Here is a 20,816-nt window from a genome sequence, read left to right on the forward strand (position 1 = left end):
CTTTTTGCCCCATTCTCGAGTCAGGGCGCTAGACTGATGTTGGCAACTGGCCGGTTGCGAGCGCCCACGCCCACGCCCTCCCCGTCCATCCCACATCTCACTCTTGAATCTGGAGTCTGGACGCTTGGTTTGTTAGCCCCCCTTTCTAGACGTGTCAGTGATTCGAGCAATGAGGAGGACATGTTGATCCGAGGCGGAAGAAAAGAACTGGGCCTGATGTTACTGGCTGCTGGCCCCGTCGAGATCAGCGACCGACCATGCAAGGACTGGGTCCGATAGTGCCCCTGCGGATTACACAATGCTAGTTAGTTAGTTAGCCAACATGAACCCCTCGTCGCTGTGTTGACATTCTGCTGTAGAAGAGAGTATGTACCGCTGCGAGTGAAATGGAAAGGGCGAGCACGCCTCTGGGCGTCTGGGAGGGCGTTTGGGCGCATGTCCCGTGGGTTGGCGAGTCCAGGACATGCACCATGGCAGTATTTTCAGCACACCCACCCATCATCCACCCAACCAACCAACCACCAACCACCCACCCACCTGGTCGTCCTCTTGTCGCTCTTGTCGGCTTTGCCTGGGCTCATCAGCTTCATCACTCCTTGGACACTCCCCCCCCCTCCCCGCTCAATCCATCATCCATCCATCCAGCAACCCACACACACCACCACACGCCATCACCACCACCGCCGCCGCTCTGCAAGCACCCAGCTCCGACGCACATCGCTTCCTCTTCGCCCTCGCCCTCCGCCCGTGGCCTTCGTCCAGCACCATCCCCCCCCCCCAGGCAGCCCAAGGCGACTGACTGACCCGTGCTTCGTCCTCTCCGCCCACCAAACCCCAGACCCGGGACCACCACCACCAACCAACCACACAACCACCCAGAAAAAAAAACATATACCGCTTTTGCGCCACCCTGCTCTCCGTGCGCGCCTGTTCATCTCGTTCATCGCAAAAAAATTAAGCAGAAAAAATTCCCATCCACCGTGTTTCGTCGCAAACCCATCCAAACATTTATTCCCTCTCGCCCTTCTCTCCGCCCCCGCGTCGCGTCACCTAGGTAGCCAATTCGACCACGCTGCTTCACTTCCACCTGCCACCAACAACGCGCCATCGACCACCCACCCCCAAACGACCCGACCAGGAACGAGCCTACCTAGCCTCTTCTGCTCGATTCATTTATTCTTAGTTATAATTTTTTTTGGTCTGATCTCGCTCGGCCGCTCGCCATCATACATACGCACACCCCCCTCCTTCGGGCGCTACGCTACGCTAACCCGAACGCACTTGGACGCTATTCGAATATCTGCGGCCTTCCCAGCCCAGCCCAGCCGTACCGCATAGTCACCACATACCGTCATACTCTTGCCTCGCGCGCCTTGCAAAGGTTACTGGCAAAAATTGCCCCCTCTGCCTAGACCAAGCCCCAAGCCCTTACCGGACGCGGCAAGCCTCGACCCAAAAGCTAAAAGCTAGCGTACCCGGGCAACCTCGTCGTCCTTCTCTCCAACACCGCTCGTCGCTGCTCTTTCCAGCTCCTTTCTTGGTTCCTGGTACTTGCTCGGGAGCGCACCAGTCTTGTACAGCGTGGCGTCTCACTTGCAAACTCGTCTTGATCGGTTCAAAAAGTCATTGAAAACCCTAAAAATCACAAGACACACTCCCACCGGCTGCTAGTACCAGACTACTACTTGCTAGTACTTCTGCTACTGCTGCTCCCGCGACGCCAACACGCGCTACACACCTGTCCTCTCTCCTTCCATGGTCAAGGACTCTAGGACTACCTTCTCTGTACTCGTGGTACTTTGCGCCTGCTCATCTGGACTTCACATCAACCCCATTCTCCCACTCGCCTCCTTCATCACCTCTTCCACCTCTTCCCTTTATCTTTGGACCCTTCCCTTTCTCTTTGGACTCTTCCCTCACCTTTCCCAATCTTCTCTTGGACACCACCAACTTTATGGACCGTGCCGGCTCCGACTTCCCGCAGCAGACAGGATTGCCTTCGCCATATCCAAGCAACTTTGGTGGCGACGCTCCCTCGGAAGCTTCATCTACAGACCACGCTGCTGCCCAGCCGTACCCGCCCCCTCCCAAGGACGCTGTCTATCCAGCCTCCGCCACTCCGGCCTCAGACTACGGTGTCTACCCTCCTCCCGCAAGAGCGACCTCTGCCTACCCGGATCACGTCCAGCGTCCATACAATCCTGCCTCATCCCCCTCTATCGGCAGTATGGCGCAACAACCAAACAACAGTCCGTCTCTGCCCCAGTCGGATGGGCGAAGCCATCAAACCCCCATCGTCAATTCTGACACCCAAGTGCCTATAGATCCAAATATTTCCCAGCCCAGTCCTACCTATCCTTACGGACAGCACTCTCCCTATGCGCAAACTCCAGACATGGCGCATAATTACTCGCACCCCAACCCTAACATGTACGCGCAGCCCAGACCCGAATGGGCAGGTTATGCCACGCAGCATAGCGCTGGCCCTATGACCCCGGGTCATAATGTCTACGCACACTCTCCCGCCTCTGCTCCTCAGCAACGCCCTAGCCAGGTATGCTTTCTTTGCTTTCGCGATTGCATGCGCTCCGACGCGCCTCGACGCGCCTCGAGCGCATCCAATGCGACGACTGCGCGACCTCGGCCGCCAGCCAAGACCCAAAATTGCCCCGACGCGCTAACACGTTTGCTATTCTCTATAGGTCTACTCCTTCGTCCCAATCCCTGGTGCCCAGCAACATAAGCGACCCCGCCGCCGCTACGAGGAAATCGAACGAATGTATAAGTGCGGCTGGAACGGTTGCGAAAAGGCATATGGTACTCTGAACCATCTCAATGCTCACGTTACTATGCAATCTCACGGCCAGAAACGAACTCCAGAGGGTAAGTCCCCCGCACGCTCAGCCATTGCCTACTTGTGCGATTTCGCCGCCTCGTTTCCCGCGCCCACACAGCGCAACGCCGTGAACCGCGACGATTTTTGAATTATTTGATTGCTCCATTGATTCTGTCGTCCGGGGAACACTTTTTGGCTCTCCACACGTGTTTTGCAGCATGTTTTGGGGCGCTCTCGCCAGACAGACCTGGCTGGCACGCGAGCGCACGCTAGCGCGTAGTTCCAATCACGCCGCGCAAACTCAGTGATGGCGAGCCAACATGAGGGGCAAAAAGAAGCGAAAAGATTTCAAGGAGCATTTGCTAATGATGGGTACTATAGAATTCAAAGAGATTAGGAAGGAATGGAAAGCTCGCAAGAAGGAGGAAGACTCCCAGCGCAAGGCCGACGACGAGCGCCAGCGCGCCGCCAATGGTAGTCAAGATGCTGGTCACGATGGTGTCTCTGCGTCAAGCTATGCCGGGTCTAGACAGCCCGTTCAGCTGCCGCCCATTGGTTACCAAACCCAGTATCCGGCACCTCCTTCGGGGGTTCAACAGCCCCTGCCCGAGTACGGTGCCACTGGCCACATTTACCCTTCGTACCAACCGCAGTCGCCCTACGGCGGCCCGTCCAACCCGAACCTTTACAACCACCGTAAGTCTAGGACAAGTTGTGTTTTGGAGAATTGAGGCAGTGGCTGACCAGTGATGCAGCTAACGGTGGCCAACCTCCTAACCACTAGCCAGGGTGGCAGTGACGTGACGCCCTGTTCGGTGATGATGCATGTGTATGATACGGAATCCTGGTGACGGTTCTCGTTGCAACGCATATTACCCTCCCATGGTGTTGGTACAGTATGCCTCGGAGGCAAGAACTGGTCAAGTTTTCTTTCCTTTTTGGCACGATGGACCTGGTAGTCGCGGTGTCGTCTTTGCTCTTTGTTGACTACGGAGTTTGGATGTTGCAGATGGAAGGCTGGCCCTCGCTAGCCTGCGTCTGGGTTGGGGTGTGGCTTTGTTTTTTTTTTTTTTTTAATTCTGGAGGGCGGAAATGTGGTGTTTTTTTCAAAGACATGACGATGACAAAAGTTGGGTACAGCTTAATGAACAGAGTCGGATACAAAGGTTTCCCGTTGTCGCAAGCCGCGAAACTGTCGGGCGGACACGGATGGATTGCCGCAATGATACCTTTTTGTTTTGGGGGTGGCTTTTGTTAATTTATGGTTTCTGTTTCAATTGCGCTGTCACGGGCTGGTGACTCGGAGCTGAGGGTTTTTGTGTGTGTGTGTGTGTTTTTTTTTTTTTTTCATTTTTTCCTTTGTTTTTTCTTTGTTTGTCCCTCTTTTTCATTGTGCAGTTTTGTTTTGATGACTTGTTCTATTTGACTTGTTCTATTTGACTTGCTGTGCCTTGTTTTGGACATTTCCTAGGTGACGATTATATATGAGGATGCTTGGACTTTCCTGCCTTTGAGCAGTGCAAGTTCAAGTACTTGGGGGCGGCAAAGACTTGAAACTACAAAAAATTGTCTGCAAGTTTTTTCTCTGTTTATTTTTGTTTGGTCATTGCACTTTGTTCTAGGGCGGGTTTCTGATTTCCAAGTTTGCTGCGTTGGCTTTGACCACGCGAAGCGGCAGGTGGTTTCTTGTTTCTTGTGCAGCGCAAAGACGGGCTATGCCTCAGGGCGGATAGTTGAGGAAGCGCAGAAGAAGAGTAGGCCGACATAGGAAACAACAGAAGCATCAATTGACAGCATTGTTTAGGTTTTGGAGAATGTCGTCGGACGGCGTCGTGACTCATATGTGGCAACGTAGCGAGAATCTGGCGCTAGAAGCAAGCCAGGCGCCTTAGGTCTGCGGGGGGCTGTTTGTGACTACGTAATACTAGAAGTAGGGTGGTGGAAAAGCATGGTTCCGTCCAATGTCTGACTAGTTCGATATCGCGTGTTTTTTTTTCCCCGTTGAAGAAGAACGATGGGCTTGCGCGCGCAACTAGCACGATGCGTTAGCGACAAATCTACGACGGGGGGCGCAGCGCTTGTCACGCAACGGCGCCGACGACGGCGCCGGACGCTATCGGGTTCGGTCTTGGCTAGCGGGATCGGGGAGATGGTGAGCCACAAATGATATAATATTATCCGTCATATTGAACTAGAGTTACTTGGGGGGGGATATCACGATGAGGCGCACTGAGGATCTGGTTGTAGCTGGACTTGGGTTGACTTGGGGAGCTGATGTGACAACGCCATGGTGCTCAACGAAATTCAGTACGTGGTGTAAAGAGACTTTGGAGTTGCTGTATGTTGTTTGCACCGACATGGCACCGCGTCATGCACCGGCGTAGCCGAGCTGGGAACTTTGGAAAGAGCGAGGCACACCGCACGTTGACGGGCACATACATACGTAGGTACATACATATACATACATACATGGGCACGTCACCGTAGTCCAAGGCGGTCCTGTTTGACCTCGCGTTACACGAGGGATTTTTTATTGTATTGGAATACAAAGGTGTACGGCTATCCATTGTAGTTGTGGACCAAGGATCTTTTTCTTTCAACTTGCAGCGCGGACGAGCTAAGCCCTACGCTGCATGGACTCGGCAACGCCTGATCTAGGCAACTATCTCCAGTTGCTACATACATGGGAGGGGGTGGTGGTCGGGGGCTGATGGGCTAGCATTAGCAGGATCGGGGAAAGCAACGCGGATATGAAGGAGAGATCGATTCTAGGGTTTTATTTATTTTAAACCCAGAAACTGAGGTTGTTGGCGGCGTCGCATTTCTCCCCCGCAAAACCGATTGCGAACAACGGGGACAGGTAGGTTAGGCAAAGTTGGATAATAGGAGGGGGGGGACTGCGCAGATACTGGTAAAACTACGAATGAACGAACCATGGTATCAATTCATCGATGCCTTGGTTTGGTTGGGAATGGCGTGATGACAACAAAGACCGGGCGGTCAGGTCGAAAGGGAAGAGATGCTCCGAAAGAAGAGTAACGTGGTATGCAGCCGAGTTCTTTTGTTTTTATTCCCCTGTACTTTTCTTTTTTTTTAATCTTCCTTTTTTTTTGTTACCGTTATGGGAAAACAACCGAAGGCCCCTTGCCCCCACGGAGGGGGGCTGGACCAGGGAGAGAGAGACACGACAAAGCATTTATCGACAAGGAACAACGGCGAGGTATGGATATCGGGACAATGCGGGCAAAATGAAGCAAGTTTTGTAGTCATATGTCACACACACACACTTTTTTGCGCAAGTCGTCAGAAGTAACCTCAGAAAAAGGGGGGCAACTTTGAAAGAATGTCATCGTCGATTCCCTTGCATTGCCTCGCTTTTTCATGTCTCTCGTCTCGAGTTTTTATTTTTATCTTTTTGTTATGCCGCGTTTAGCGGTCTAGAACTTGGGTGCGTACCGGCGCAAGGACAGTTGGCGATGCGAGATGCACGTCGCAACTCTAAACAACCCAGGAAACAAACAGACCTCGCGCAAAGAAAGAATACAAGAAACAACTCGTTTTCCCCCCTCTCCCCCCTATACAGAAAGCGGGAAATAAAAATGTTCCAAGCGCTTTTTTTCTTTTAAAGCTAGTTCTCTTTTCAATCCCCCTAAAAGTTTCATCGTTTTAAAATCAACGGCCTTTCCCCCCCGCATTGCGCTACTGGCGATTGCGCTGAGCCGAGGCGAAAAGAAAACCGTCACTGCCGGTGTGGTGTGCTTCCCACGCCCCCCCCTCTCCGCAGGAAACGAGGCTGGACTTTTTGTCCAAGGCATACATATGAGAAGTGGAGAGGGCGTGGGCATGAAATGGGAAAAGTTGCAGCCCAGGGATCCGGGGGCTTGGGGGATGTCTTGGAAAGAGGGGGGGCACACTGAACTTGTTGTGGCGTCCAGGGGGGGTGGTGCCCAAAAAGAATTCCGCACTGGATCAGAAATCAGAGACAGGAAAAATCAAAGGGAACGCACGGCCACAATGTTGTTGTTGGGGAACAACTGTGGATGGAAGGGGGGGATCATCCCAGCCAGCTGAAATATGCTTTTTTTTGCTGATTTTTTTTTATATGAGTTTGACCAGGGGACAGAAAAGGAAACAAGAAGAGAAGATGATGAGGAAGAAAAAGAGGAGCCGTGCATTCGGCGGAAAAACAGAAGCGACGGCACCAAGGTGTGACGATTCCCACATCTCTTCACCGAGTGGCTCTCTGAGCACGAGCCCAAACTCCTGATAGAATAGAGAGACATGGGGCCGGCCAACAAGGTCACTGCGCAGGGGGGGCATTTATCAACAAAATGTCTGAGCCTTTTTGTACATTGCACAAAAAGCCTTTTTTTTCTTCTTCTTCTTCTTCTACGTGGTTGGATCGTGGCACGCAGACAAGCAGTGACATTCTCCTTGCAGCGGGCTGACAAATCGCGCGCTGCTGGCCGTTCTAGCATGGCAAAAGATGTGGAAAGAATAAAAACAAATCGTTTTTGGGGCAGGAGTTGGGGCATACCCCGGACGGCGCTGTCGTCTTGGCTTGGCTCAGGGGTGGCGTTCGCTGGAGGGAATGGAAGAAGCGGACATCCAATGCAAGACGTTGGATTTTCCATTTATCTTGTCACCGCTTTCTTACAACCGACCTTTTGCTACTCGATATGTGGTTGAAAGCTATAGTTACGAGGTTGGGCGGCACCGCTTCGACTTATACTGCCTAGAGACCTGCTGAGCATGGCACTGATGCCCAAGGACAAAGGTCGTTTTGTAGCTGCCGTCACTCCCTGATGATTTCTTTCTGGTTGTGCAACTTGGTGCCGTCTCCCACTTCCTTGCCTCGTACAGAAGCGAATGATAGCACGAGAATCAACCATGAAAGCCATATTCGTCATATATACTGTGACTACAGGTGAAGCTTTTTTTTTGCAATCATGCCCATATCTTTCTCTAATAAGTCATGTTTGCACTGGCGCTAGATTGCGGCTCAGTCCAGCCGCGGCAGCTACCATATCCTCCAACAAGTTTGCATATATATAAGCTGTCGATGAGAAGACGTTGTATATGCAAACATTCAAATGCTATACACTCCATCCTCCCTCCTATCCAGGGAGTTGTACCGCGATACCTTGGACAGCTTCACCAATGCCTAATAACATTCCGCCGTTCCCGTTCCCGTTCCCACGCCGTTTTTTTCTCTCCGACTCAAACTAAAAGGATCGCTGGTGCATAAGGCGTCTAACCGTCCTAGCGCCCTCTTTAAAAAGAAATCTAGATGGCTTGAAAAAAAAAAACGACTCGGCCGAGACTAAAAAAAAAAAAAAGCTGGGCTAGTCTTTTGTGCGAGGGTGAGGCCAAGCAAGGCTGCCCGGGTTGGTTTGGTGGTTGCAGAGCAGACCTGTGTGTGGGAGGGGGCGTGGGCGCCAACCAGACCGTCGGGACGGGCACTAACAAGCGCTGCTTTCGGGGAAGAGGCGGCAGCTAGTCCGGGAGCTTTGCCCAAGACGGGTTTGACGATTGTGTAGCCAGGTACGATGTATAAAATAGGGAACACAAAAACGTGGTGAATTGGGCACTCTTGGTGCTGAGTTGTTTGTTCCTTGTTTCTATTAGCCGAGGCTGTTGGGGGGGACTAATTAGGTGAGGCCTCCGTATGTGGGCGAGGAGACTGGGGAAAAAATATAAAATCAGAAAGATATAACGAATAACGAGGATAAAATAGAACAACAAAGCTAAATAGGCTAATAAAAAGAAGTATAATGAGAATAAGCAACATAATGGCATAGTACTAACCGGCGGTTTATTTTGTCCCCTACTTGGCTGTTGAAGAATACATAAGGTAGGTGGTCGATTGGGGAAGAAGCTGGTCGGGTGCAAGACAACATGTGCTTGCATCATGTTTGAAAATCGAGTGGTAGCTTCTGATAGCTTGTATGGAAAGTGATGGACTATATCGACCATATTTTCTCTTTTTATTTATTTATTTAACGATGGGAACTGCCTTGGTCATTCGAGACCTAGATCAGGCACGACAGACAACCTCGCTGTACGCTCAGCATGTGCAGAGATGCAAGAACAATGTCCGAATAATTATACACAAAAGTCTATCAATTCGTCAAGCCTGAGAATTTAACTTCATACGCGCGTGTTTTAGCAGAATGATATTCGGTGCAGAATGAAATTCAGTATGTCCAAGTCGCCTTCCTTGGCTCGTCCGAGACGGGTGCGACATAGCCACTGCGGCGACGAAAACTGCCTTTGCACGTAGATGAAGTATTATCGAGCTGTGCACCTACTGAGCTACGTCTAAAATTGACCAGTCTCTAACGATTGTTTTTGAGGAACCTTGTTACTTGTTTTGATAGTAGAGACTTCAGCCGAGTGTAGCTACTCAAGAAGCTGTACTGTGGCTCAAGAGGCGCTGATGCGACTTGTATATTGTGCAGCCACTTCTCTTATTGTCATTTTCCTCCAAGTCAATCCATATTCCACCACCACTAGGTGCCCATCACAAGCCAGACGGATTGGGCGAAACGGGGTAGCATACAGATGTTGACAACTGACAACCATCAAGTTGGACGTCTCACCACGCGCAAGAGAGCCGCGCACGAGGCGCTGCGGCACGCGCCACAGTGTAGGCGAGGGCAAACAGGCGGTTATTGCGTGCTCATGGTTATTCCATACCCCATGGGCCGTCTCTACAGGTTTTGCATACCCCATGACAAGTCGCTCCAGGTTTGGCATACCCCATGGCAGTCGCTTTATCCAGAGGCCATGGCATACCCCCTGGGCAGTCGCTTTATCCGGAGATTTTGCCCCATGGCAGTCTCTTTATCGAAAAGGTTATGACCCATGGCAGTCGCTTTACCAAGAGGTTATGGCATAATTACTCCATGGTTGTCATTGTACTCGTCATTGCGGCCACTCTGCTTTCGCACAACCCGACGTATAACAGAGTTTCGGCGTACCGTCGACTAAACTCGCCTGGTTGAATCTTCAAGGGGCGTGTGAGCCTCTGCAAGAGTACAAAGAGAGGGAAATCGAACAACTTGTCGTGTACAAGGAAGGAACAATAACAAAACAAGGTGGCCCAGTCCCCAAGTCCCAAGGCGCTAGTTAGCCCGATCGCCCAGCCATCTGCGCGCTACCACAGCGGGCCCCCAAAAAAACCCTGAGAGTAAATAGCTCGCGAAGAAGTTTTTTCGCTTGCCCTTTTTTGTGTGCGTATACGTCACGCCCGTTGGTGACATCATAGATTAAAGCTTACCCTGCGAAAAAAGGTTTGGAAAACCCTGCTCTGGTTCTTGCGGTGACACGTAGTTTGCGGTGACCCGTCGTTGCAGAAAGGGGGGGGATTTTTCGCACAAGGACGCCGTGGCGTAAATTGGCCGAAAAAAAAGGGCAGAGACAGCCAGGAAAAAAAGCATAGCCGCCGCTGTCGCGAACCGCACGCTCGTTCTCGGCACAGACTGCCTGTAGGGCAGCCGCTAGATGACAGCCGACGATGCAAGCGTTGTCGGTTGACTAGGTACGGCGATACCTAGCGGGGCGCTTTGGGAGGCTTGTTTTCAGAGAAGAAACAAAAAGTCCGTTTTTTTGAAAAACTCGCTCTGCCGCCCTCTTGTAAAACTCTAATTTGCTCCTACACACGTTTGACACGTACCACACGCGAACATTCCCCCCTCACAACAGCATATAGGGCCGAACCTAACGTTGACAAGTCCACGCTTGCCCGCCACCTTGATCTTACTCAACTAGTCACCGTTCTGATATCGTCTGGACCCCAACCACCTGCTCGGCAACCCAAGGCCAAACTCGGGATAAGAGGACAAGCTTTCATGGATTCTTTCTCAAATTAGAGCATCTCGATCGAGTGCGCATTGGGGTGGGCTCCCCCTAACTAACTTAAAAGTCATTCGCAAAAGGGCCTTGAACACGAAAACGACATGACGCGCACGAGCAGCACAAGCTCATCGTCGTCGCAGAGTCTGGAGCGTCATTCGCAAGTTACATCACCACATCCTAAGCGAGGCACCCTTGCGAGTCTGGCCCACGAACAGACCAGCGGGGACGACTGCTGCCATCTGCCGCCTCCTCCACCACCACTCGGGGACAGCTCCGATGTCGACGTCGAGGCCCCGGCGTCGGCGGCGGCTGCGATACCGGCGGCACCAGCTGGTGGTGACGTCGTCTTCATCCTCGACCTGCCAGCCGACTTCACCGTCGGCTGCGACGCCACCGCCCTGACGGCCAGGCACTTTGTCGGCTTCCGCGACGTCCCTGACGGGCCGCACTTTTTTTGGGTCGCTCACCCGGGCGGCATGGCCCCCCGATCCGGCTTCTGGATCGTGACCCGAGACGACGACGACGACGCCAGCGTGCACGCGGTCCGGTGGGACCGCGACACCGAGCTGCTCGTCGACGCGCCGTCGGACGCGATCCCCCGCGACGCCGCCACGCTGCTGCTGTCGTACCGCGACCTGACGCCACGCAGCGGGAGCGAAGCGCAGGCGGCGGCGCTCATCTGGGGCCAGCTGACGAGCTGCATCACCGGGGACCTGCTCACACGCGTCACGGGGCAGCAGTCTGGCCGTGTCTGGCATCTCAACACCATGGACCAGGTGCGCGGCGCCGTCGCGCCGTCGGCCGAGCGCGCCATGGAGCAGCACCTGGCGGCGATGCGGCGCGCAGCAGCACCGCCGCCGCCGCCGCGCGAGCTGCGCTTCGCGCTGGACCAGCACGCCAAGACGTACTCGGCGGCGCTGTTTGGCGCCGACCGCACGCGCGAGGCCACCGACGCCACGTCGTACCTCACGTCGCTGCTGGACAGCGACAGCGACAGCGGTGTCGGCGCGTCGCGCCTCGTCGGCGAGCTGCAGCTGGCGCTGCTCGCCGCCGCGCACCTCGGCAGCGAGGCGTGCCTGGCGCAGTGGTGGCACGTGGTGCAGCGGCTGCTGCTGCGCGCGTACGACCTGCCCCGGCGGCGGCCCGCGCTCGCGGCCGCCTGGCTGCGCGCCCTGACCGCGCAGCTGGCGTACGGCGGCACCTGGCTCGACCCGCCGCTGGCGGAGCTGCTGTCTGAGGCGCGCGTGCGCGAGCTGCGCCTGGCGCTGATTGTGTACCGGCGGCGGCTCGAGGAGATGCGGACGACGACGACGACGCCGGAAGAGGGGGAGGTGGTGGCGGCGTTTGCGAGGCTCGAGGCGGCTGTGGCTGAGGACGACGCCTTTGGCTGGGATATTGCCGCCGAGTATGTCAGAAAGGGCACCGTCGTCATGGAGGACGGCGAGGAGGTCGAGCTCGAGATGCAGGAGCTGCAGGCTGAGGACGAGAGGGGCGAGTGGGCGCCTGAGATTGTCGAGCTCGACGAGCACGGACGCGAAAAGGGCTTGGTCTCGTGGAATGACTGACGACTGGTACGTGTTGGGCCGAGCAGTGAGATTTGCAGTGGAGGATAATTACAGAGATACCACATTGATTTAGGAATGAATAGGTTCACATGGTTTGATCTCGTGGAATGACTGACGATTGGTACGTGTTGGGCTGAGCAGTGAGATTTACAGTCGAGGATAATTACAGAGATACCACATTGATTTAGGAATGAATAGGTTCTCATGGTTTGAGCCTGAATACAACGTACAGGTTCACGTTATTCACACGTCGGTTACAACGTACAGTGCAGTTCATGTTCACATTTGTTTCCAGTGTACAGATCACTCTTTCTTCGCACATTGTTTACTTTTTAATTGATTTGTTCATTTGCCTGCTAGATGACTACATATCGCCTAGCCAAGGCCATGCAAAATGCGCCGTGGGAAAATATCATCATCCCCAGCACCAGGGGACTTGTTAGACTCGTTGGATTTCACAATTGTCCTCCGCACTCTACATATCCCCGGGGAGGCACAAGACCGCCTGACCGCCCCTGACCGTAAATTTTTAAACCGCGCTCCAAGTCATTGATTGTTCCAATCCATCTCGGTCAACACAACGAGAAGAGACAAGCAGAAACCAGCAGAAAAGACAGCATACACCCGTATCGTGTGGGCGAAGGCCTTTATCGGTAAGACTTCTGGAAACGGGCGCGGGCACCACGACCACCAAACTTCTTGGGCTCGCAGCGACGGTTGTCGGCGACGAGCAGGGTGCGGTCAAAGGCGACGAGGGCCTGCTTGAGCAGGTTCTTGGAGTGCTCGTCGACGTACTTTTGGTAGTAGGCGACGAGGGACTTGGCAATGGCCTGACGGATGGCGTAGACCTGCGAGGTGTGACCACCGCCGGTGACGCGGACGCGAATGTCAATGTTGGCAAACTTGTCGACGCCGACGACCAGGATGGGCTCGTAGACCTGCGGGGAGGGACCCAGGTTAGCGTGGCTGCTGCGAATGGATGGCTCTCTTGTTTGTGAGGACGTTGGGGCGCCGTCAAGGACATGCTTCCGGTAGGGAAAACTTGTCTTCAACGGCGGTGGCCCAACGCCGCTATTTGCGACGGGATATGGGATGGACAAGAATTCGAATAAAGCGTACCTTGAAGCGGAGAACCTCGGGCTGGACGAGCTGCAGAGGGCGGCCGTTGACCTTGATGAGACCCTTGCCGGCCTGGAATATCGTTAGCTTTTGCGTCTTCTTGCGACGAATTGTACCACAAAATGCAACGCCATGTCGTCCGTTCAACATCAGTCTGCCGTCACAAATTCCTTTCCCCTGTCAACATTGCTTCCCGCTTTTGCCAATTCCCCATATCCAAGCACCCAAAGCCGACAGCGGACATATTTCATCACCACTTTCGGCATCTCGTGACAGCAGACTCCTCCATCGATCGGGACGACAACGGCGATGCATTTCGACGGCGCTTTCGGTGGCACGAACCTTGCAGTGGGCGACGGCGGTGGCCGTCTTCTTCTTGCCGAAGCACTGGACGCTCTGTGTCGACATGTTTGCGGTTTGTGATGGTTTTTTGACAAGGACAAGTCGTTGAGGTGTGTGAAGGCGTCTACGTGAGGAAAAAAAGAGCGGGTTTGGTATGGTGCGCTGCTGCTGGGGCGCAGGCAGGCTAGCCAGTATCTGCTATTGCGCTGTAATTCTTTTTCCGCCTCTGAAGGGTTTGTGCCCTTCAAAATACGCTAGTCCCGTTTGGATGGCATCGCTCGCTTGATCTGCGCCGCCAAATTTTCTCAGCATGCTGGCGACTTTGGTACCCACACGTGACACACCAGCCCTAAACCCTTGCCGCAGTGTGCGGAGCCCCCGTCCCAATCCAAGCGAACCGTCCAAAATTTCGCCCGCCTTCGTAAAGTGTTGAAAACGACCAGCAATTACGGGTAAAGTAATCACAGCCATCCGACAACAACAACCGTCAAGGTACGCCCATTTTCTCTGAAGCGAAAGCTCCAACGGGAGCAGCATGTTGAAATGATGCATTCCATGCTGTTGCCTTGACAGCTCTCGAATTGTGTCGGAAGAAATACTGACTTGGAATCTTTGCAGATGGTCGCCGCCAAGAAGCACGTCCCTATCGTGAAGAAGCGTATGTTCTTTCTGGAATTCTACCCCCCGTGTGCCTGCCCGAATCGATGTCTCTGCGGAATATTTCGAAACGAATTGCTGGATTGTTTGGGGACTTCTTGCGGCTTGAAGCCACCGCTGTCAAATCGATGAAACATGCGATCCCTCACGAATGATGGGAACTCTTGTGTCCTTGACCTCGGAGGGACTGCTGTTATCTCTCACCGCACGAATACCAAACAATTCGAGGGCAGGCGCAACTCACCGGGTCCCGAAAGCCGTCATTAACACAACTTTCACAGGCACTGCGCGCTTCTTCCGCCACCAGTCTGATCGCTTCATGCGCGTCGACCCCAGCTGGAGAAAGCCCAAGGGTATCGACAACCGTGTCCGCCGTCGTTTCCGTGGCAGCATTGCCATGCCCTCGGTACGTCCCAGCCACAACCTCTTGCAAGACGGACCCCCTAACACAAGACGCTCTCTAGATTGGTTACGGTTCCAACAAGAAGACCCGTTACATGATGCCCTCTGGCCACAAGGCCTTCCTCGTCAACAACGTCAAGGACCTCGAGCTGCTCCTCATGCACAACCGCACCTACGCCGCCGAGATCGCCTCGGCCGTCTCCTCGCGCAAGCGCATCGACATTGTCGCCCGCGCCAAGCAACTGGGCGTCAAGGTCACCAACGCCAAGGCCAAGGTCACCACCGAGGTTTAAAAAGAAATGTTTACTTGTTTTCAGGGGGGGACAACGACCAACAAAAGCATCGAGAAAAAAACATAGTAAAACTGATATAGAGCGAATGATACACACCTCTTTTGCCTCTTCTGTTTTCATGTTTTCCCAATGTGTTGGTTCTCTTTTTGTTACATGCTGCATTTTGACGTCAAAGCTCCTGCAAAAGGGGCCTGCACAAACTTGCGTCTGATTTTTTTGATCCGAAATAAACAAGGAAAGGAATTGGGCTTTTTTTACTTGGGAAAAATAGGGTGGTTCAACCTTGGTGTTATGAGATTGCGGACATCTGAAATGATCATAGGGGACGGGGCTGGCTGTCTTTGCATCCAGGACGCCAGTCAGGCCGGTCAGGCACGCGACCGGACGCATTGAATGAAAAAAAAAATGATTCAAAACGGCTATTATGTGGTGAATGTGAGTGAATGTCTCAGCTGCGTCGACTCTGAAACCAACAACACTCGTACACTGGGAAACCGGAATTTCTGCCCATTTCAGCCAGAGCTTCCAGGCGGAGAGGAGTTCCTCGATCCCTCATCGTCAGCCTTATACTGCTCGCGAGAAAGACAGCAGCAGCTCTAGTCGGGCGATTCACTCTAGCAAGGCCTGCCAGCCATCATTGATCCCGTCTGATCGTCTGATACTCGCCCCAGGCAAGCCCTTCACGGAGCAATTATAATCCTTGACAGCATTATACCATCGAGTTTCAGAAGGAGATCAAGCATAACTATATTCACGTTCAAAACGAGAGACGACTCTATGCTTTCCTCTTCCATGCATTCCCGCACACCTCTCCAACAGTCTTTACTGTACATCCAACCAACCAAACCATCCCAGCTGTCCGATCGATCAAAAGACCTTTGTTTTCCATAGGTTTTTTATACAGTCACAAAAACAAGAAACAACCAGCACGTATATGTATGCTAAAACTCTCCAACCAAACAAAAGGAAAAAAAGAAGATATTGTAACGAGAGTATTTGGTCAAGAAAGAAAAGGAGTCGTATTCAAACGACTTGTGCGTTTCACGTTTCCCTACACCAAAAGAAGGAGAAACTCCCAAAGGGGAAAGCAGAAAAAAAGAAGCGAATGAGTCCTCATCCAGCGAAAGTTGAAGATAACGCTGTCCTGTGGAAAATGGGATATATCAAAGTTTTGGTACATCTTGATGCGGTCCAAAAGTCTGTGTTCGTGAGACAGCGCACCAAGGAATAAAAGAAACAGAGTCATCAAGCGTTACAACAACAACAAAGGCGCAAGCCATGCCATGCCAAGTCAACAATGCAGAGGGGTATTGTAAGAAAAGAAGATGGACAGAAAACCCGGGAAAAGGAGACAAGAAAATCGTCTAGGCGGATCCTCGTAGACGCTGCTTCCGCGCCAGCCAGTCTCCCAGCAAATTGTCAAGCTGGGTGGTAATCTCGGCCAGCTTGGCGTTTTGCTCCCTAAAAAGGCCGCCGATGGCCGGGTGGTCGGCACCGACGGGCTCCGCGTCCGACTTATCGTAGACGACGGCCAGAAGGTCGCGGATGTGGTCGCTCTCGTCGAAAAAGGCGCGCAGCTTGACGTCGTCCCACGACTCCTTGCGGCTGCTGGCGGCGCTGCCGCCCTTGGACATGAGCTCGGGCGACGGTGATGGGTTGGGCGAGCGGTCTTCCGCAGAGGACGTGTCGGGCACCAGGCCAGGCGGGTTTGAGGCGTTGCCGGGTGAGGCCTGTACCGCGTCTCCTGTTTGGACTGTGTTGGTCTGCGGCGTGGCGGTCCTGTCTCTAGACATGACTGGGGAAGAAGGTGACGGGGCGCCATGGGATTTGGCGGCGGCGGCGGCGCCAACAACGCCAGCGGCGGCAGCAGTAGCGCCGACAGCAGCAGCAGCAACGCTGTGTGATTGGCTTGACGAGGTAGTCTCCTCGTTTTGCTCCTGCTCCTCCGGGCTGTCGGAGGCGTCCAGTTCCATTCTCGTCTTGGCCTTCTTGGTCTTTTGCGGCTTGGGATCCGCACCACTGCTGGGGGTGCGATGGGGGATCATTTTGGATAGAGCAGCAGACGCCTTCTCGCTGCGACTGCCCGCCGACGACGAGCGGCTGGGTCCAGACTCGGGAGATTGTTGCAGCTGGTTGGACGATACACTGCGCGTTTCTTGCGTCTCGGGATCGACAATGCGCATTGAGGCAGGTGGTACAGAAGAGACGTCGTTTGTGCGCGTCTCGTTGAGATAGGATGACAGCTCGACGGTGGACTTTTGTGTTTGCGAGGTAGCCAGCTTGCGTCCAGCCTGCGGCTGGGGTTCAAGGCGCGGTTGCACCTTTTGCAGCTTGCCGTTGCGCTGAGACTTGTCGGGCGAGCTGGCGTCGTCCCGATCTTCGGCCTCCATAATGTCCATAGAGCGCTTTCCAAAGGACTCGTCGTCGTCTTCCGACTTCTTCTTGTCCTTTCTAGAGAAAAAGCTGCGAATGACGCTTGGCTTCTTGTCCTTGCTCTTCTTTCTTTCCTTGTCCGAGACTAGCTCCCTTTCCATCTTGTCGAGACTGGACCGGCTCTTAGCCGAGTCCTTGCCAGCAGAGTCCGTCGAGGGTCTGGCGGTAGCGTCACTGTCGCGCAGCAGATTTGGGGTGAGGGTGATCTTCTTGGTTTCCTCGTCGTTGAAGAAGGAATCCGTGTTACGTACAGTGCCATTCTTGGATCGGCTAACACTTGTCGTCTCGTCAATGATCTCGTCAACAGAGCTGGTGGTGTCTTCGTCTCCATCCTGTCCGAGTTGGCCAGAGTCAACCTTGTCAAGGCCACCTTCCTTTGTGGCCCTTTCGCCACTGGTGACTTTGGTATCCTGAGTTTCGTCGGCCTTAGAGTCCTTAGTACGGAGTGGCTCTACACGAGCGGCTTCGGAAGCTTCCTGGTCCTGCTGCACAGTCTGGGCGGCCTGCTCCCTGGCAGATTGCGGCTGCGTGCCAAAGAGTTCGTCAATGTCCTCCTCGTCGGTAGAATAGTCAAAGTCGGAGTAATCAACATAGGTGGGTTCCGAGAAAGCAACCGTCTTGCGCTTGCGGCGGATGCCTTTAAAAGAAGGCTTAGATTTGACAGCCTGGTCTCCCAGCATAGTCGCAGACAACTACTCGAGTTAGTCTAGGCCGACGAGTGGGCCATGGCAAGCTACAACTTACGTCAATATTTCTGTGCTTGTTTAAGCGGGCTAGTCGTTCTGTGGGAGTCTCAATGTGCTCTGCAGGAAGATAACCAATGCTGCTGTCCTTGACGACGCGGACAAGCCACCAGTAGCTGTTGCTGTCGTCAAGAAGTACCATGGTGTCACCCTTGGTTGCATTTGCTTGGCCCTCCACCGTGGCGACAAAGGTGTGAAGGGCGTAGACAAATTCGAAATCGATGTCCTCTGAGTCATGTAAGCTTTCGTCCGAGCTAAAATCATTGTATTCTGGATCAAATGGGGTGGCGGGGGTCACGTCGTCAGCAGGAGCGTCATCTTCTTCTTTGCTAGGTTCCGAGGGAATCTCCGTAGCCGGGTCGGCACCAGATGAGGCGGCATTTTCGAGCGTATCCGCAGCTTTGTCGTTATTTGTTCCTGTTGATGGCGTTTCGGGTAAGCTACGCGGGGTTTCAACTTGGCTTTGGGTAACCAGCGCTGACTGCGAGGATACCTAATCCGAGGCGCGGTCTGGCTGCGAGTTTGGCAGCCGAATCTGGTCCCCAGTAGTCAAGATTTCCCCTTCTGGTTGTCCAGTCCTGGGCTCGTCATTGAATACTCGGGAGTTGGCGTCGTGGGCGGGCTTCAGATCAGTGTCTGGTTTTGAATCGACAAAGTTGGTGCGCACAGAGGCGTCGGACCGGGAAAGAAGAAGATGGCGAGGCTGCTGAGAGATGCGGATAGACTGTGACTGTGAACTAAAGAACCGCGCGGCCGCTTGACGACGGAATCTCGAGGTGGTGGGGAGGGAAGAAACGCGGCGAGGCCAGTCGTGTGGGCGCGCGCTTCTGGCTAGAGCTGGAGGAGAATTGTACACACCATCTTCTATCGAGGGGGAGCTCGAAATTTTATCCATGAGGTCGTCGTCCAGGTCGTCAATGGCATCGCCGTGGATATCATCCTCGTCGGAGGAGGAGGTACCATTATGAGGGGCGGCATTGGCATCCTGCTCGTGCTGGCGGTAGGAGTCCATGGTGAGGGCGTCGGTGAGATCAGCCGCCCGTTGGTCTGGATTTTGGGTACCGTCGACGTCGTCGTCAGCGGGATGACTGGTGGTAGGGGCAGGCTGATGCGACTGCGAGGGCGCGCTGTCCGAGGAATTGGCAGCGGCGGGTTGTACAGCCGGGCTATGCTGTAGCTCTTGGGCTGTCTCGTGGGCGACGTCGCGCAGGGTTTCGGCCTGGTGAGGCGCTCGGTGGTGGGCGTCGTCCGGGTCAGATCGAGGGTGAGTGTGGTCCTGGGTTGAGGGGGCGTTGCTATGCTGCAGATCGATGGTGTCTGCCGGGTGAGGTAGACACGTCAGTCAGGAGTTCCGGCAGCAATAGTTTGTGGCGTAGGTAGGTAGTGCAGGAAGGGGCTCTCTCAATTGCGCCGCGCTGCAGCAGCTCGTGGTCAACCCGTCTCAAATCTGCAGCCTTTGGGCACCACGTTACAAGTCACAAGTCAAGACTTTGTTGGTAGAGGCGCGCGCGAGACAAGCAAAAATCCGCGTGTTGGGTGTCAATGCACGTCAGCCAGATTGACTGGAATGCAACGGCCGGAGGGCGCAGGGGAGCGGTCCAGACGTGCGCGGGTAGCGGGAAAGAAGGCAGGAGAGACAGCAGCAAGGCGCAATTGAGTAAGCACAAGGATATGCGCGTAGGAGAGACGAAGAGAAAAGAAAAGAAGAGAAAAGCAATAATGCAAAAAGGGCCTGCAGGAGTCCTGACTGTGCTGGTGTACTCCGTAAAGTGGCGAGACAGGGACAAGGGGGTAAATTGTAGGGGGTTACTGAGCGAGGAGCAGTGGCGGGCGGCGCTTGAAGGCAGGCAGGACAGGGGGTTGCACAACGATAAACGTACCGGCTCTAATAATGGAAGGCCTAGTCATGGTTACGGTGGCACGGCGTGGGAGATGGACGGGAAAATAAAAAGTCGACAAGGACAGGCGATGGATGAAGAGGTGGCCCAGGCGGCGACGGCGCGAAGCGAAATTGTGACCAGCCTCCTTGTCGTGGTGGTGGTGGTGGTGTCGCAGGCAGGCGGGTGAGCTTCGAGAAGCCGAGGAGGGCCAGTTGGCCAGTTGAAAAAAACGAACGAGCCAACGGCAAGGCAAGTCTTCGCGCTAATTTTCTCCTTGAACAACTGTGAGCCGATGTTTCTCCGGTACGCCCAGAGCCGCCGTGCCACGGGCTCAAACATGCTTGTGATCTTGCACTGGCCACAACAAACGCTCTATCGGTCGGAAAGAGACTTTTAACCTTGTTCATCATTACTCGAACGTTGTTAGCGCCCTGTAAGGTTCAAGCGTTGGTTGCTTCGGTAAAGGCGGAATATGGGCTAAAACGGGCCAAACTGGCGCCGTGCTGGTAAGCGAGCATACCACAGAGCAGGATCCCAAGTCGCGAGTTCTGATGGCTGGCGTGACCTGGAAATCGACAAATTGTACTCCCTCCATCGGGACCACCTGCTGAGCATCCTCCAGGGGACTGCGGGCGGGACTGGCAGCACTATTTTTCCGGCGGCGACAACCGACTACGACCTCGTCT

At 54.0% G+C, this 20,816-nt stretch overlaps 4 protein-coding genes across 4 annotated transcripts; 2 read left to right on the forward strand and 2 right to left on the reverse strand.

Annotated features, from left to right (window-relative positions):
- Positions 1–10,797: 10,797 nt before the first annotated feature.
- Positions 10,798–12,261, forward strand: CCM_09439 (AAR2 family protein; the record flags this gene model as incomplete). Its single annotated transcript, XM_006674573.1, has 1 exon — positions 10,798–12,261. The coding sequence occupies one exon, from the start codon at positions 10,798–10,800 to the stop codon at positions 12,259–12,261; it is 1,464 nt and encodes a 487-aa protein (XP_006674636.1).
- A 647-nt stretch (positions 12,262–12,908) lies between these two features.
- Positions 12,909–13,788, reverse strand: CCM_09440 (40S ribosomal protein S16; the record flags this gene model as incomplete). The annotated part of the gene is made up of 3 exons (XM_006674574.1): positions 12,909–13,199; positions 13,381–13,452; positions 13,723–13,788. 3 exons carry the CDS (start codon positions 13,786–13,788, stop codon positions 12,909–12,911), a joined length of 429 nt encoding a protein of 142 aa, XP_006674637.1.
- A 552-nt stretch (positions 13,789–14,340) lies between these two features.
- Positions 14,341–15,074, forward strand: CCM_09441 (60S ribosomal protein L32; the record flags this gene model as incomplete). Its single annotated transcript, XM_006674575.1, has 3 exons — positions 14,341–14,380; positions 14,661–14,785; positions 14,844–15,074. The coding sequence occupies 3 exons, from the start codon at positions 14,341–14,343 to the stop codon at positions 15,072–15,074; spliced, it is 396 nt and encodes a 131-aa protein (XP_006674638.1).
- A 1,364-nt stretch (positions 15,075–16,438) lies between these two features.
- On the reverse strand, positions 16,439–20,158 carry CCM_09442 (RING finger domain-containing protein; the record flags this gene model as incomplete). Its single annotated transcript, XM_006674576.1, has 4 exons — positions 16,439–18,199; positions 18,252–18,667; positions 19,109–19,567; positions 20,131–20,158. The coding sequence occupies 4 exons, from the start codon at positions 20,156–20,158 to the stop codon at positions 16,439–16,441; spliced, it is 2,664 nt and encodes an 887-aa protein (XP_006674639.1).
- Between the last annotated feature and the right edge of the window lie 658 nt (positions 20,159–20,816).

Source organism: Cordyceps militaris (assembly GCF_000225605.1).
Source record: "Cordyceps militaris CM01 unplaced genomic scaffold CCM_S00009, whole genome shotgun sequence".
Lineage (NCBI taxonomy): Eukaryota > Fungi > Ascomycota > Sordariomycetes > Hypocreales > Cordycipitaceae > Cordyceps > Cordyceps militaris.